Source organism: Molossus molossus, unplaced genomic scaffold (genome assembly GCF_014108415.1).
Source record: "Molossus molossus isolate mMolMol1 unplaced genomic scaffold, mMolMol1.p scaffold_m16_p_4, whole genome shotgun sequence".
NCBI classification, from domain to species: Eukaryota; Metazoa; Chordata; class Mammalia; order Chiroptera; family Molossidae; genus Molossus; species Molossus molossus.
This window is the reverse complement of record NW_023425377.1, coordinates 113,076,243-113,090,495: the sequence shown is the minus strand read 5'-3', so window position 1 is coordinate 113,090,495 and position 14,253 is coordinate 113,076,243. Positions and strand designations below refer to the sequence as shown.

The window sequence follows — 14,253 nt, the reverse complement described above, 5'->3', positions numbered from 1 at the left end:
TGGCCTGAGGTGGCAGCATGGGAAGGTCACCGTCCCTTATTCTTCTCACAGCCGAGAGCAGACAACCATAGTGAGACCTGAGGGGGACTCCGTACCAACGGGTGGGATGAACTAAGAAGGGACGGGTTTTCTGTGCTTGGATCACTAAAGGGTGGTGGGACAGTTGCTATAAAATCGCTCATAAATTGTCTCCTGGACTTTTTGTGAATCGGTCCTCTCCCTCTGCCGTGTAATCATCAAAGAGCAAACAGGTCACCTTCTCCCTCACAGCCTCCCCCCCCCCCCCCCATCTGGCTCTAGGTCTTTCTCAGCCAAGGCAAGGAGAGCAATAGGCACACTCAGGGGCTGGAAGGAATTAGGAGCCTTAGAAAACCAAGCACATGTTTGTGTGTTAGCTCCCAGGACCCCAAGCAGAGGTGTTAACAGACTTCGGATGGGGGGCAAGGTTGGCCTAGCCGGTTTGTCACAAAGCTCTGGGAACTTTCCACTTTTCATCCTCGAAGGATAAATGTCTGCAAAAACAAAAGCCAGAGTGGGTGTCCTGGAGGGCAGGGCCTCTACTTCCCCGAAAAAGTGCGAGAGTGAGCCCCGCAGCTGCCCCGCGCTCCCCGGCACGAGGGTGCCTGAGCGGTGCCCACTCACGTGTTTCCTGGGGCACGTCCACTCCCGGTGGAGAGGGCGCCGGGCTGCCCTTTCCCTGGTAAAGGTGGCCCCGGGACCAGAGAGACGAGGCAGTGTGGGAAACCAGGTCCAGCAGCCTCTTTCGGGCAGGACAGGAGCCCACCACCTTCCACACGGGCGCTCACATCCAACGCACGCCCACCTACAGGACCCTTAGAAATGGGCGTCTGTCTCAATCAGCTTCAGAAAAGCTGAGTAATACAAAGTCGCCTCGGTGCCTTAATGAAAAGCCTTCTTTAAAGTTCTTAACAGCGACTGTGTACTGGATGAGCCCTCATTCCAACTGAATTGACCTTGGGACTCTGCTTTGTCTAGTGTCACAGGCCCCGAGGTTGGCCTCATTGAAGACAATCAGGGTCTGGAGGAGAAAACTCACACTATTGGAAGCGGAAACAAAGTTTAAAGTGCCTTTTGATGTAGCACAATCATTACTGTCACTAATAATCCCTTCGGAGTATCTTTCTTGCTAAGAACTAGGCATGGTCTGGCCCCAGAGCAAAGCCTCCCACGTTTGCCTGTGGGCTTCGCGTGTGGGCGGTGGAGCGCAAGAGGCCTGGGCTCCACGCAGCTGGGGCGGCGCCAGCAGGCTGTGCGCAGTCCACCAGGGCCCTGGCCGGGGAGGCCGGCTCCCCCGCTCCTCCAGGGGCTGTGCGCAGTCCACCAGGGCCCTGGCCGGGGAGGCCGGCTCCCCCGCTCCTCCAGGGGCTGTGCGCAGTCCACCCAGGGCCCTGGCCGGGGAGACCGGCTCTCCTGCTCCTCCAGGGGCTGTGCGCAGTCCACCCAGGGCCCTGGCCGGGGAGGCAGGCTCCCCCGCTCCTCCAGGGGCTGTGCGCAGTCCACCAGGGCCCTGGCCGGGGAGGCAGGCTCCGCTGCTGCTCTGCGCTGGGCCGGTCCAGCCCCGCTCCTCCAGGGGCTGTGCGTAGCCTAACCTTGGACTGGTCACACCGAGGATCCTGGCAGTTTCCCGAGACGACGATAAATAGGGGGCCTCTCCTTTTCCTCCTTCCCAGGTTGGCCGCTCCCACCTTTCGCATTTCCTTTCCTTGCCAATTTTAAAATCCTTTAGAGCTGAACCTAAACAGAAAAAGGGACCTGTCCACCCCAGCCCATCTGGTGGGTCCCGAGGTGTAACCCTGGGTAGGGTCACCTGCCCCAGATGGCTTAGACAATAGAGCCCAGCCCCCCCCCCCCCCAGCTCCTCAAGTTTATTCAGCACCCATTCTTCCTCTGAATTCTTCCAAATCTTTTCATCCCTTCACGGAGTGGAACAAAGCTACGAGGAGGTCAGGTGCTAGTCCTTGACTTACCTGAGAGAAATAACAAAGTTATTAAAAATCCCTCGCTCTTTTACCATAATCAGGATTTCATGGTAAATATCAAGGTTTTAAAACCCACAGGGCCCCTCTGGAACTCGGGGCCAGGGAACACAGTAAGAAACACGGAAGACACGAACACCAGCGTCTGGTTCCATTTTATTAAAAAACAAAACCAAACAAAATTTTGCAATGAAATTTCCTGGAATCCACAATCCTTTCCAATCATTAAAGTTGCAATATTTTTTTGACCAGTACATAAGAACACAATGGCAATTATTTACACGATAGTCTCCCATGTAACAAAAATAGACATGTTGTACATTTGAATGTTTCCGACCCTCAGCCTTAACATTCCACCTCTCCCAGAAAGAGACACAGTCCTGTCGCTCTCCAAGCAGAGTAGAGAATCAAGCGAAAGAAAAATCTGTGTCTCCTAACAGAAGGCAAATCCCTTTAAAGACCGTATTTAAAAACTTCTTTGTATTTTGAGATATAAAGTGCTTTGGAAGGAATAAGGTAGGTGCCTAAGGTGGAGAAGAAGAAAAGAGATTTATGGGGGGGGGGGGGGGGGGGGGGGCGAGAGCAACTATCCTGCCTTAACTAATCATTTAAATATGCCTGGGACTTTGTACAGAAGATGATGTTTGGGTAAAATAGGTACATAATCCATTACTAAATTTTTCAGTTATTAAGAGCAAATCAAAGTCCAAATTAAAAGTTGCCCATGAAAATGCCATCAAGAATAACTGTTGATTTTTGAGTCATGTGGCAAATCCATCAAGGAAACCCAGTCTCAGGACCTGACTGTGGGGAGGGTGGGAAATGCGATGGGACCGTCATCTGTGTGACCTGCAGACAGGCCAGAGAGACCTCATGGGGACGTTAAGTCCAATCCTATCTGTGACATCATTTCTTTTACAATAAAAGCACACAATTCATGTTCAGAAGGGAAGAATAAATCTATTGGATTTTTTCTTGCTAGTAGGGAGCAGACTGATATAGGATGCCACGTCGGACTGTTTCATAATGGTAAATCCATCCTTTGTAGCCGATGTCTTTTTTGGTGGAAATGTGCTATATACAGAGGGGTCAAAATAAGTCGAGTTTCTTTTTCTTTTCACATTATTAACTGGCAATTGCTGGTCATAGTCTGCAGTCTACAGAATTGAGTATCACATAGAAACTTCTTGGAAGGCTTCCCTGGAAACTAGAATTCTCATTCTCCCAGCTCATGAGTATTCTAAAGAGCAAGACCCATTCTTTTTCAGAAAATGAGTGGAATGTAACTTTTCACAAATACAAAATTTCTTCAAGTTTTCTAAATATAAGGAACACCTCCCCACTAGAAAAATAACAGCCCTTCCACCCCTCCCCCACCCCTCCATCTCTTTCTAATTATAAAATGGTACAGCCATTTCCGATTACTAATGTGAAGGCGGGTAATCAATATATTATTATGTACATGTACAAAACACGCCAGGGTTCCACACCATCTGCATTCCTATGGAAGAAGTCTGTTTATTGATCTTCCTTTGCAATTTGAAAAGAATCAAGTTAAGTTACAAAGTCAGACCCTTGCCATCTAACTGCACAGACACCCAGCCAGGGCAATCTGGTCACACACAGAGCCAACAGTACGTGTCAACTTTGTGCAGAAGAAAGGGGCTGCTGACAGTGGGGTTCTCTTTCAACTTCTCAGTGTTTGTGACATTCTTTCCCCTTTTGATAAGCCAATTTCTCAACTACTGAGGGGCCTGGATAATAAAAAGCAAATAACTAGTTGTTGAAATGGTGACTCTCGTCAAATTAATTGGCTGAAAGAATAAAGGTGACTTTCCAGCAGAGGGCGCTCTGCCCCCTCGCAAAAACATCCTACGGAACAGGGTGTACCCTAGATGCCAACACAGATGAGACCGCAAAGTTCCTGTTAGTCGTCCTTCTTCAACTGCTCTATTAGAACAAGCAGTAGTTTGGTATTCTCTTCAAAAGAGTGGGGGATCGATGAACTAGCTCGTATACATGAACATTCTTTGGCTATTTAAAATGGTCACATTCTCCAAAAGTACAATATTATGAGCTGACTAAAGCGCTTGATTTGTCTAAAACTTTTGAGGGAAAAGGGGACTAACCACTAGACTTGAAAGATGCTGTGGTACAAAGGCCACATGATGTTCTTTTTTAGGTTTCTGGATTCAGTGAGATCAAGGTCAATCACCAGCCTGCAAGAGAAACCCCTAAAGATTTCAGTTTCCTTCGAGTAAGCGACCCACCCTCACATTAGGAGAGACTTCAGCTGGTCAATGGAGGAAACGTGTGTCTGTTTGGATGGTGAGCCGTCTTTGGTTTCCAGAGCACACATGGTCCCCGCATTCTCCCTGCTTCTCCAAGCCCTCTGTTCAGTCAGGACGACAAGAACACAGACACTCTTCCAAGCAGTGACTATGGCTAACTTGGGTTGAGCTACCTTCTCCACAGATTCTTCTCCTGTGCTCTGTTCGGACCTGCATGCGTCTTAAGAGATGCATCTTCTTGCCTTATCATCTCATCAACAAGTATTGATCGGGTGGCCACAGAGCAAACGTCAGTAGTAACAAGGCTGAGAAGGTCTTGGATCGCCTGGGTTTCTGAAGAAAAGCCCCTTGATGAAGCACGAGAGGCACCTTCAGAGAGCTGTGAACAGCCTCAGCAGGTTCTTTGCAGAACAAGCGGGTTTTGCAATTAAGAGGCTTGATAATTAAGGGCCCCGTTGAGGACCTGGAGCCACTCCTCTCGTTCAGGAGTGATAATGTGGTGCTATCAGAAGCCTCAACATGGAAGAGTGTGGCTACCAATCTACGGATCTTTACAAATGATTGTTTCTATTACAAAGGGCCTGGAGTTGCAAGATGGGGAGAAAAGTGGGAAAAGGGAAGAGGTAGTGATGAGAAACCCATACCTGCTTCTCAGAATTAATTTAGTTTTCAGGAAATCCAAGCCTTCTCTGCAATCGTGAGTGTTTACCTCCCTCACACACGCACATGCGCGCGCACACACACACGCACACATACACTCGAAAGAACTAGTTCGGCTCTAAACCTAGGAGATGAGCACTGACTTACCCAGGAAGCGCATGGAAGTTCATATCCTGCCATCCTGTTCCCATTCCCTGCAGGGCGGTATTCATACTGCCTTTGACCTGCCATCACCAAGTGCACTCTCCAGTCCCGGCCCTGCAACAGCGCGGACGAGGGGCTTCTGGGACACAGAGCAGTGCCCGAGGAACTGCGTGTCCCTCACCTTAGGAGGCTGGTTTCTTTGTGTCTCTTTCTCAGTCTTAAGGAAGAAGTGGCCTCTCAGATCACTTACAAAGAGCAAGTTCTTGTGCTACAATGTTAAGAAGCATGAGTGGCCATCAGATACAGTACAGCCCACACATTTTTCTAAGAAATCCAACCCCGGGGGGCCTGGAGTGAATTAGGAAGGTCACAGATGCTGGAGGTGGAAGATGCTAAATGTAGACAGCATTCCGGGGCTGTTTCCTTGCCATTAGTTGCCTGGGGGGACTGGTCTGGCAAGGCAGCCTGGGAAAAAAAGGCAATAGTTATAGATGGTCTGAGATAAAATTAGATCTGAGAAGTGAAAATCGGGCCAGCTCCTTTAAGGAGGAAGTTCATTTGCCTTTAGAGTAGACTGGGTATTATGATCTGAAGTGCAAATATAGATGTCATCATGAAATTAGAAGAAGACACAAAGAAGAAGATGTTATCAGGGAATGAGAAGAAGACACTGATGACAGAACGACCGTGATCATATTACTAACTCCATACCTCTAGACCCAGCAAGGTTTTCCAGTCCTGAAGGACGGGACAAGAATGTGTGTGGCTGGGCATACAAAGCAAGAGAGAGGCAGTAAGAGAAAGCCAGAGACAGAGAAGGGAAAGAAATCTAAGTGACAACGTATAAAGAATGCTACAAGAAATGGCCGCAGGGACCCTGGGCCCACACAGGGCTGGGTCCTCCCTCCACAGAAGGTGTGACTTGATAGCCCAGATCTTCTGAGAGCTGATTCCCTGGGATTTCCTTGTGTTCAGTCAAGGTGAGGCACTCGATGGATAACTGAATGCCATTTATGTTGTACGCTCTGCAAGAATGTTCACCTGAACAAAACGCACGTAAGAAAGAATGCTGTGCTAGGCCACCTGTCTGCATTTCCGGCTTGAAGGCGTGGCAGCCACAGGGAGGCCAGGCACTAGCCGAGACAGCCACGGGGCACCGTGGTTTTCCACACGACCACACCCAGAGCCGTGAACACCTGGAGGCCGTTCCCACCAGAAGGAGGGAAATGCCGGAAACAAGACAAAACCAACCAGCCAACTTCTCTGGACACAGGTTCACCTCCACAGTTACGATGCTTACTATGTGACGTCAGAACAGGGAAGGGCCTTGGCCCCTACTAACTCCTCACACTCTCCACTCTTCCTGCCTGGATGACGCAGTTGACATTTCAGGGGTGACAAACCCTGGAGACGCCATCAACATTCAGGTGCTGTATTCACGATCAGGGCTCAGTTCCTCCCAAAGGGACCAGCCGCACAGGAGGTAGCAATTCCTAGAGGTGATTGTAAATGGTTCTGAGGGGATGGGCATGCTCCTTTCCTTCCCCACGGCCTCGGGGTGGGAGGGGATGCTGACTTTGAGTTGTGAGCTGGGCTGTCCATGCATTATGTACATGGATTATGACCCAGGCATAATCCACCACGTAGAGGCTGGATGGCCACAAGCCTCAGAGACTTTTTCTCAATGAGGCCACGCAAAGTCTTATATTTGGAGTCAGTGGGGAACTTCCCACTTTCCCCTCCCAAATCCTCGGGGGGCACCAGGAAGACCTCCCACTGAGCAGGGAGAAGGACAGCTAGGGCTTGAGGTCAAGTTGGATGGCTACAATCTGGAATTCTCTTTGGCTCTTGAGTGCCACATGTCAGCATAAGGGTTTGTCATCGAAGTGAGGGGTATCATTTTGTTTCAGCACCAGATCGACATGGTTTGTGTGACTTTCTGCAAAACCACTGGTCAGAGAAATCACAGTAAAGGGTAATGGACACCAGTGATGTGATGAGAGAGTCCACGCAGAACCTCAGCCAGGGCAGCCCGAATGTTCATCCATTCCCAAACCAACAGCTCTCTGGGCCTCTAACCAGGCAGCTTGGGTGGAGTCTAGTTCTCTGGGAAGGAAATGAAGTTTTCACCTTTTTTCTTTGTAAGGGCCGGGGAACCTTGTGAGACTATTGCGCAAGCTGGAGACCTGCGCTGTCCAATCGGTAACTCGTCCCCACGGAGATGCGCCATGAGCATAAATACGCAGCAGCTTCGGAGCACTAAGCACAAAGACCGTATAAGGTGTTTCACGAATACCTTTCCCATGAATCACATGTTGGAAAAATGATATTGGATTAAATAAATATAGTATTACATGTTTATGTGTTCGGTTTTTTAATGGCCAGTAGAAAGCTTAAAACGACATGAGTGACTTGCAGTACGTCTCCGTCGGACAGTGCTGGTCTGGACGCACAGTGGCGAACCCACAGCCCATTTGCATATAATTCTAGAGGGTCCCCGACCTCCTGACACCCTGCATGAACCACGGGGTCCCAGGTCTTTGGCGGGAGGTGGTGAGGAAGTGCTGTTTCCATGTCTTTTGCATCCTTCCATGCTGGTTAAAAACATTTTTTTTTTAGCTACCAAAGTCCCAGGAGACTCCCCCAGAAACACACCGTTGGTAACTGGAGAACCTCACAGACACAAGGGTTTGCAGCAGAGCCTCCCTGGGGCAGGTCCACAGGCCTCCAGTGAGCCTCCTGGGCCCTCAGCATCGACGCAGTGTCCTGTAGGGGCTCTGCGGCCACATGCAATCAGTCCCTGCTGTCCCTGGTCACCGGCAGGGGCAGGGAACAGAGGACTGTGCACTCAAACGGCATTTTTCTCTCTGGGTGTGGAATACAATGCGCATTTCTTTTGCTGTTGAATTATTCTTCTAATTACACTTAAGTTAAATTTGTTTGGGGCCCGGCCGACAGGAGAGGGGGAGGTACTGCAGGCCTATGCTGACCGAGAAAGGAAACACTTTGAGAGTAAGAAGAACCATACCCTGGACCAGGCTCTGAGGGGGTCCAGAGACGGCAAACTCGTGCCTAACGGCGGACTGAAAACAAGGTGGAACCAAACAACTCCAACTTGGGCTGAAAACTTCGTTCATTCTCAGCAACACAGGAGGGCAACGTCTCAAGTTGTTACTCTACGTTACACGTCCAGCCACTCCGCCTCCCCAAAGCAGGAGGTCGGCTACACACCATCGCTGCCTGCAAAAGATGGACCCCCCTGACAAAGTGCTCCCTCGGGGTCCCGAGGCCCAAAGGCGCCGTGGGCACCATCTTCTCCATCTCCACTTTACAGAGGAGAGGGAGCCCCAGCAAGAACACGGCTCCCCTGGGCCTCCCGACTTCTGGTTCAGCTCCGTCTTCATCCCTCCTGGATCTCAGTCCAGCCCAGCTAGACGTGGTATTTCTGAAGCTGGCGACCACGTCCTGGCCTCGCTGCCTACTTAGAAAGCATCAAATAGGAAAGTCAGAGGTGGTGACAAGAGCCCGCAGGGGGTCCCATGCGTCACCAGGCAGCAACGCTGGACGGCGGAGCCTAACTCGGCTTGGGATGAGTGTCAGTGTCACGGGGGGAGAAGCCTCGTGAACTGTGCAGAGAACAGCCCAGAGAGGGACCGTTCCTCTCCTGGTCAGCCCTCGCGGCGGCCTCCTGCAGAGGACAAGGTCACCTGTCCAGAGACTGCACCACCTTAGTCACCTCTGCACTGGGGGAGTCTACATGGATTACAAAATTGCCCACTGAAAAAATAGCACATTCTGTCATAGTTACAAAAAAAAGAATACAAACATAAACAGTTTCAAAAGTGATACCTCTTTTCCTCTCCCTTTGTCTCAGTCAGGAGAAGCTTCACTTGGCCAAGTTCCATGCTGTACGTTTTAGACCAAATGGTTCACTGAATCACACCTCCCTCCTCACTTGGTGTCCGGACACACTCAGGGAGCCTGGGAAGCGATCTGTACAGGAGTCACCTGAACCCTCCCTCGGGGTCTGCCGAGGCGTGACAGAGGTGCTGAAACCAGGGTGAACCCCGCATTGGGGCGGACCCTGGGCTCCAAGCTGACTTTTCTAAGCCTCCATCTCCTGCAAAAGCCACGTGAGGTAACGAAGCCTGTTCTAGCCTCGGCGAAGCCAGTACAACAGACATTTTGCTTTTAGAAAGAATGCATGATATCTGGTCTTAAAATGAGTCCTGGGCTTTTAGCTACAAGCCCTTCAGCCAGGCGGAATGGCCTTAATACCCTGGAGGGGACTTCTGAGTTCAGAATTTCAGCCACAGACTGTAAGATCCAGACAAATTAAAGTGCCTCCCTAGAGTGCCCTTCCCAGGTCACGGGACCCTTCACAGAGCCTGGCACGTGGAGGCCAGTCGGATGTTGCTGAAACTAATGAGCAGTGGCCTCCACGCGTTCAACTCAGTGTTGGGGTCTCTGGCAGCTGGGATTGTTAAGAGCCATTTAAAAGAATTTAGATTCTTAATGAAAGCTGGCCTTCAACAGTTTCAGGGTGCTCATGCACACTTCATGCTGAGAGGTCAAGGTCATTCGTCCTGGAGAGGGATACACACCGATCAGGAAACGGGGCTTCGAGACACAGCTCTACACAAAAGCTGGAGCGAATCGGAGGGAAAACAAAGGGGTGGACTTACAGGGGACTGTACCCAGATTTTAAAAAGAAACTGCCAAAGAAATCAAACAACAATTCCAAAACAAGAAAACAGGACTGGGAAAAAAACCTGAAATGAAAGCTAAGAAGCCCTAAAAGTGTCCTTTCAGTCTGTTTTAGGAGCCTCCGACGTGTGTGTCTCCCAGGACCTGGGAGGGGACATCAGCTCTCCACGTCCCAGCCGCCGCGGCCGTGGTCGGCTGTAGAGATGGAGAAACTGCATCCGGACCAACCTGACTTTGGATATTGCTTTCACGACCATTCTTGAGCAGTCCGAGGTGTTCTGGAGGTGTGTGTGCCTGGTCCGTCTCGGGCACTCCTTCCTTCCTTCCCCTGGGGTCCTACCATCCCTTTCTTCTGCAGTCGCCGATTCACGATTTCACCTCTTCGCAGTCCTGGTCGGTGGAAAGTTCCACGTCGGACAGTCCGACCTCCATCGCCATGATCAGCGAGATATCCGAGTCACTGCTTACTGCCGGCTCCTGTCCACCTGGGAAGAGAGAGCAAGGTGCACGTGAGCACTGAGCCATCATGGTCACTGCTCACAACCGGCTCCTGTCCACCTGGGAGGACAGAGCAAGGTGCACGTGAGCACTGAACCATCATGGTCACTGCTCACAGCCGGCTCCTGTCCACCTGGGAAGAGAGAGCAAGGTGCACGTGAGCACTGAACCATCATGGTCACTGCTCACAGCCGGCTCCTGTCCACCTGGGAGGACAGAGCAAGGTGCACGTGAGCACTGAGCCATCATGGTCACTGCTCACAGCCGGCTCCTGTCCACCTGGGAGGAAACAGCAAGGTGCACGTGAGCACTGAGCCATCATGGTCACTGCTCACAGCCGGCTCCTGTCCACCTGGGAGGAGACAGCAAGGTGCACGTGGGCACTGAGCCATCATGGTCACTGCTCACAGCCGGCTCCTGTCCACCTGGGAGGACAGAGCAAGGTGCACCGTGAGCACTGAGCCATGTCTCTGGATGTTGGCTATGTCCCTGCAGTTGCCTTTAATGGCAGTTCTTTGAAGGTCAAGAGAACATATTAGAAAAATGGACTATTTTGTTTCAACATCTAGTTAAAGTCTCTTCTCACACTGCCACCCAAAATAAATTCTAAATTGGTCAAAAAGTAATATAATCAAAAGAAATGAAAACTAATGTATCAAAGTAGGAAACTATATATCTCAGCAGGGAAAGAAATTCTATATGAAAAAGCAATTGAGTAATCCACAGAAGAATAGATTCATAAGTGTGCATAAAATTAAAAAAAATTAAAGACACAAAAAAAGGTCAGAAACCTATATTACACTGGAAATATTTGAAAAATTTTTTACAAAGGATTGTATTTTTTTTTTAACACATTGAGAGCTTTTCAATCAATAAGAAAACTAACAGACACAGAGGAGTATAATAAAAATGACCAATAAATATAAGGTCAAAAGGAGTACTCCTTTTGTTCATGAAATCTTCACTCTTCAAAAAAGATCGCCTGATAGTTAAGGCTACATTGAGGTAGGTATTTTGATAGATTACAAGTAGAATTGTGAATTTTCACCCACTAATTTCATTTCCAGACTCTATTATAGAGGAATAATCAGAGATGCAAAGAATATACATTTAGTCATTATTATTATTATTTTTTATCCTTGGAGCTGGAGGGAGGAAGAGAGAGAGAAACATCGATGTGAGAGAGACACATGGAATAGTCGCCACCCACATGACCCCAACTGAGGCCGCAGACAAACTGCAACTGAAGTCCATGCCCTTGGCGGGAACCGAACTTGGAACTCTCCAGTCCGCTGGCCGACTCTAACCGCTGAGCCAAACAGGCCACGGCCATTTAGTCATTATTTATAGCAACAAAACATTTCATGTAACAAAGTCCAACAATAGAGACTATCTGAATAAACTATGTTACTTCTAAAGAGCATCTTGTTACAATCATTTAAGTGGCATTTCCAGAGAATTTGTAGTTATGTAAGAAAATGCTTGCAGTGTCCTGGCTGGTTTGGCTTATTGGTTAGAGCGTCGGCCCATGGACCAGTGAGTCGCGGGTTTGATTTTGGTTAAGGGCATGTACCTCTGTTATGATTCATCCCTGGCCCTGCTTGGGGTCCTGCAGGAGGCAACCAGTTGATGTGTTTCTTTCACGTCGATGTTTCTCTCTCTCTCTTCCTCTCTCTCCCTCCCACTCTATCTGAACAAAAATGGAAAAATGTCCTCTGGTGAGGATAAAAAAAAAAGAAAATGCTTGTAGAATACTGTGAAGTGAAGACAGAAGTATTCAAAGATTTTTATGCAGTGAAGTTTACAGAAAGTGAACTAGAAGCAAGGAAACCAAAAAATGCTAATAAGTGTTGTCTCAAGTTTCAAGGTTCACATTCATTTTCCTTAAATTTTTTTTTTTTCAGTTTTACTCCCAAACATTCTGCAACACAGAAATCTCATTCATTCACTCAAGACATGTTCCGTCCCCGCTCTGTGAAGGGCTGTGCTAGGTGCTGGGGATGTAGTGAGGGTGAGACGGCTCCTGTCTAGTAGGCGGGCCGGCCGTTAGCCAGTCAATTACAAGACAAGGAGATAGCCCTGCCGGTGTGGCTCAGTGGTTGAGCATCAGCCCATGCACCAAGAGGTCGCTGGTTCAATTCCGGGTCAGGGCACATGTCCAGGTTGTGGGCCAAATCCCAGGGGGGGGGGGGGCATGCAAGAGGTGGCCAACTGATGTTCTCTCTCATCGATGTTTCTATCTCTCCCTCTTCCTTCCTCTCTCTCTAAGAGTCAATAAAGAAAAAAAAATAGTGTTCCATTTATAAAAACAAAAACAAAACAAGACAAGGAGCTAGGCACTATGGAAGAGGTACTTGGTGTTATGAGAGCAGGTGAGAGGGCTACATAACCACTTGCTGAGCCAAAGAAGACTCCCCATAGGGTGTAATGACTGCATCCTGCAGGACAACTTGTATTTTAGCCAGATGAATTAGAAGGAAGAATCTTTTAGCAATTGCACATACAGATGTCTGGAGGTGGCAGGGAGCCCTTAGATGGACATCAGGTCATATTTAAACGCGACTGGAATGCAGAGTCAAGTTCGGGAGTACAAACACAGGCGTCAGGGGAGCTCAGCTGCATAAAAGGCTGCTATAAAACCAAAAGATCTTACATGTTCCAGTATCCTGCGAGAGAAACATGCAATTAAGACACCGAACACAATGTCTAGGAACTGGAGAAGGCTGATGGTTATAAAGTGTTTGCTCTGATAATCACTGATGTAACTGATTTCACGTTGAAGTACAGCTAAACGCTCATCACAGTGGTCTTGTGACTTTCACCTACATCCGGTATGAAAAGGCAGCACAGGGAAGGCTGACCTGGAGTTCTGCAGAGACAGCTCACTGCACCTGCACGGACAGCTTCTCACCTTGCCTTCCGGCTCTTCAGCCACCAGCCTCCGCAGATTCCTGGACTCATTCTCACTGCGGGGTTTTCGAAATCGGAATGTGTGCATGTAAAGCAAAGAGGGCCATGGGCACTGCTCACGCTATGGGCTGTTGAAGTCCTGATGCTATTTTGGAAATTGTCCTGCACAGCTCAAGGCAAAGATGGATTCAAATCAATAAAAATAGAGATTTATTAAAAAAAAAAAAGTTTCGCCCTGGCCGGTTTGGCTCAGCAGTTAGAGCGTCGGCCTGCGGTACAGAGAGACCCGGGTTCGGTTCCCGCTAAGGGCACGTACCTCGGTTGCAGTTTGTCCCCGGCCCTGGTTGGTCGTGCGGGTGGCAACCACTCGATGTGTCCCTTCACGTCGATGTTTCTCTCTCTCTCTTCCTCTCTCTCCCTCCGGCTCTGTCTGAACAAAGTATGCAAAAATGTCCTCGGGTGAGGATTAAAAACAAACAAACAAAAAAAAGTTTCAATTTTTATGACGTGATATTTGCATTAACCACATTAATCATTTTCCATTTCAAAACTTAAACAAATGATCTGAAGACATGTGGAATTATTCCTCACTGTGCCTTATGTCTCCACCTGAGCTTGATCTGCTGCATAATTTTTAAAAAGCAGGGTTTTATCCTTCAATCAAGGCAGATGCACTATGAGGCCACGATCATACACAGGAAAATGTTGTCACTAAGACATGTAGAAGGTTCTCTGTGGGGGAGTGTAAAGTAGCTATTAACAATACCCATTTTACCTTCTTCCCTGCAGAGGCCAACATAAAACAAATGCAAAGACAACAGTGGCCTTTACTGAATTCTCACAACAACCCTTCGATGTAGGTGTTGTGAGTACTGCTTTGCAGATGGAAAATCCTCAGTCCATGTGACACAGCAGTATAATCCCTCCTCGACAAACTTCCTTCTTCTGGGTCTTGCACATTGTAAAGGCACTGGGAGAATTTAACCAGGGAGTGATGTGATGTGATCCACTTAATATTTTAAAAGATCACTCTGGCTGTTAGGTGA

At 48.8% G+C, this 14,253-nt stretch overlaps 1 protein-coding gene across 1 annotated transcript in view; it reads right to left on the bottom strand.

Annotated features, from left to right (window-relative positions):
* Positions 1-2,577: 2,577 nt before the first annotated feature.
* Positions 2,578-14,253, bottom strand: part of RNF150 (ring finger protein 150) — a 189,662-nt gene continuing 177,986 nt past the window's right edge. Inside the window, exon 7 of the mRNA XM_036240766.1 lies at positions 2,578-10,284. Within this exon, the coding sequence (XP_036096659.1) occupies positions 10,166-10,284 (119 nt within the window). The 3' untranslated portion in view covers positions 2,578-10,165. The remainder of the gene's footprint in view (positions 10,285-14,253) is intronic.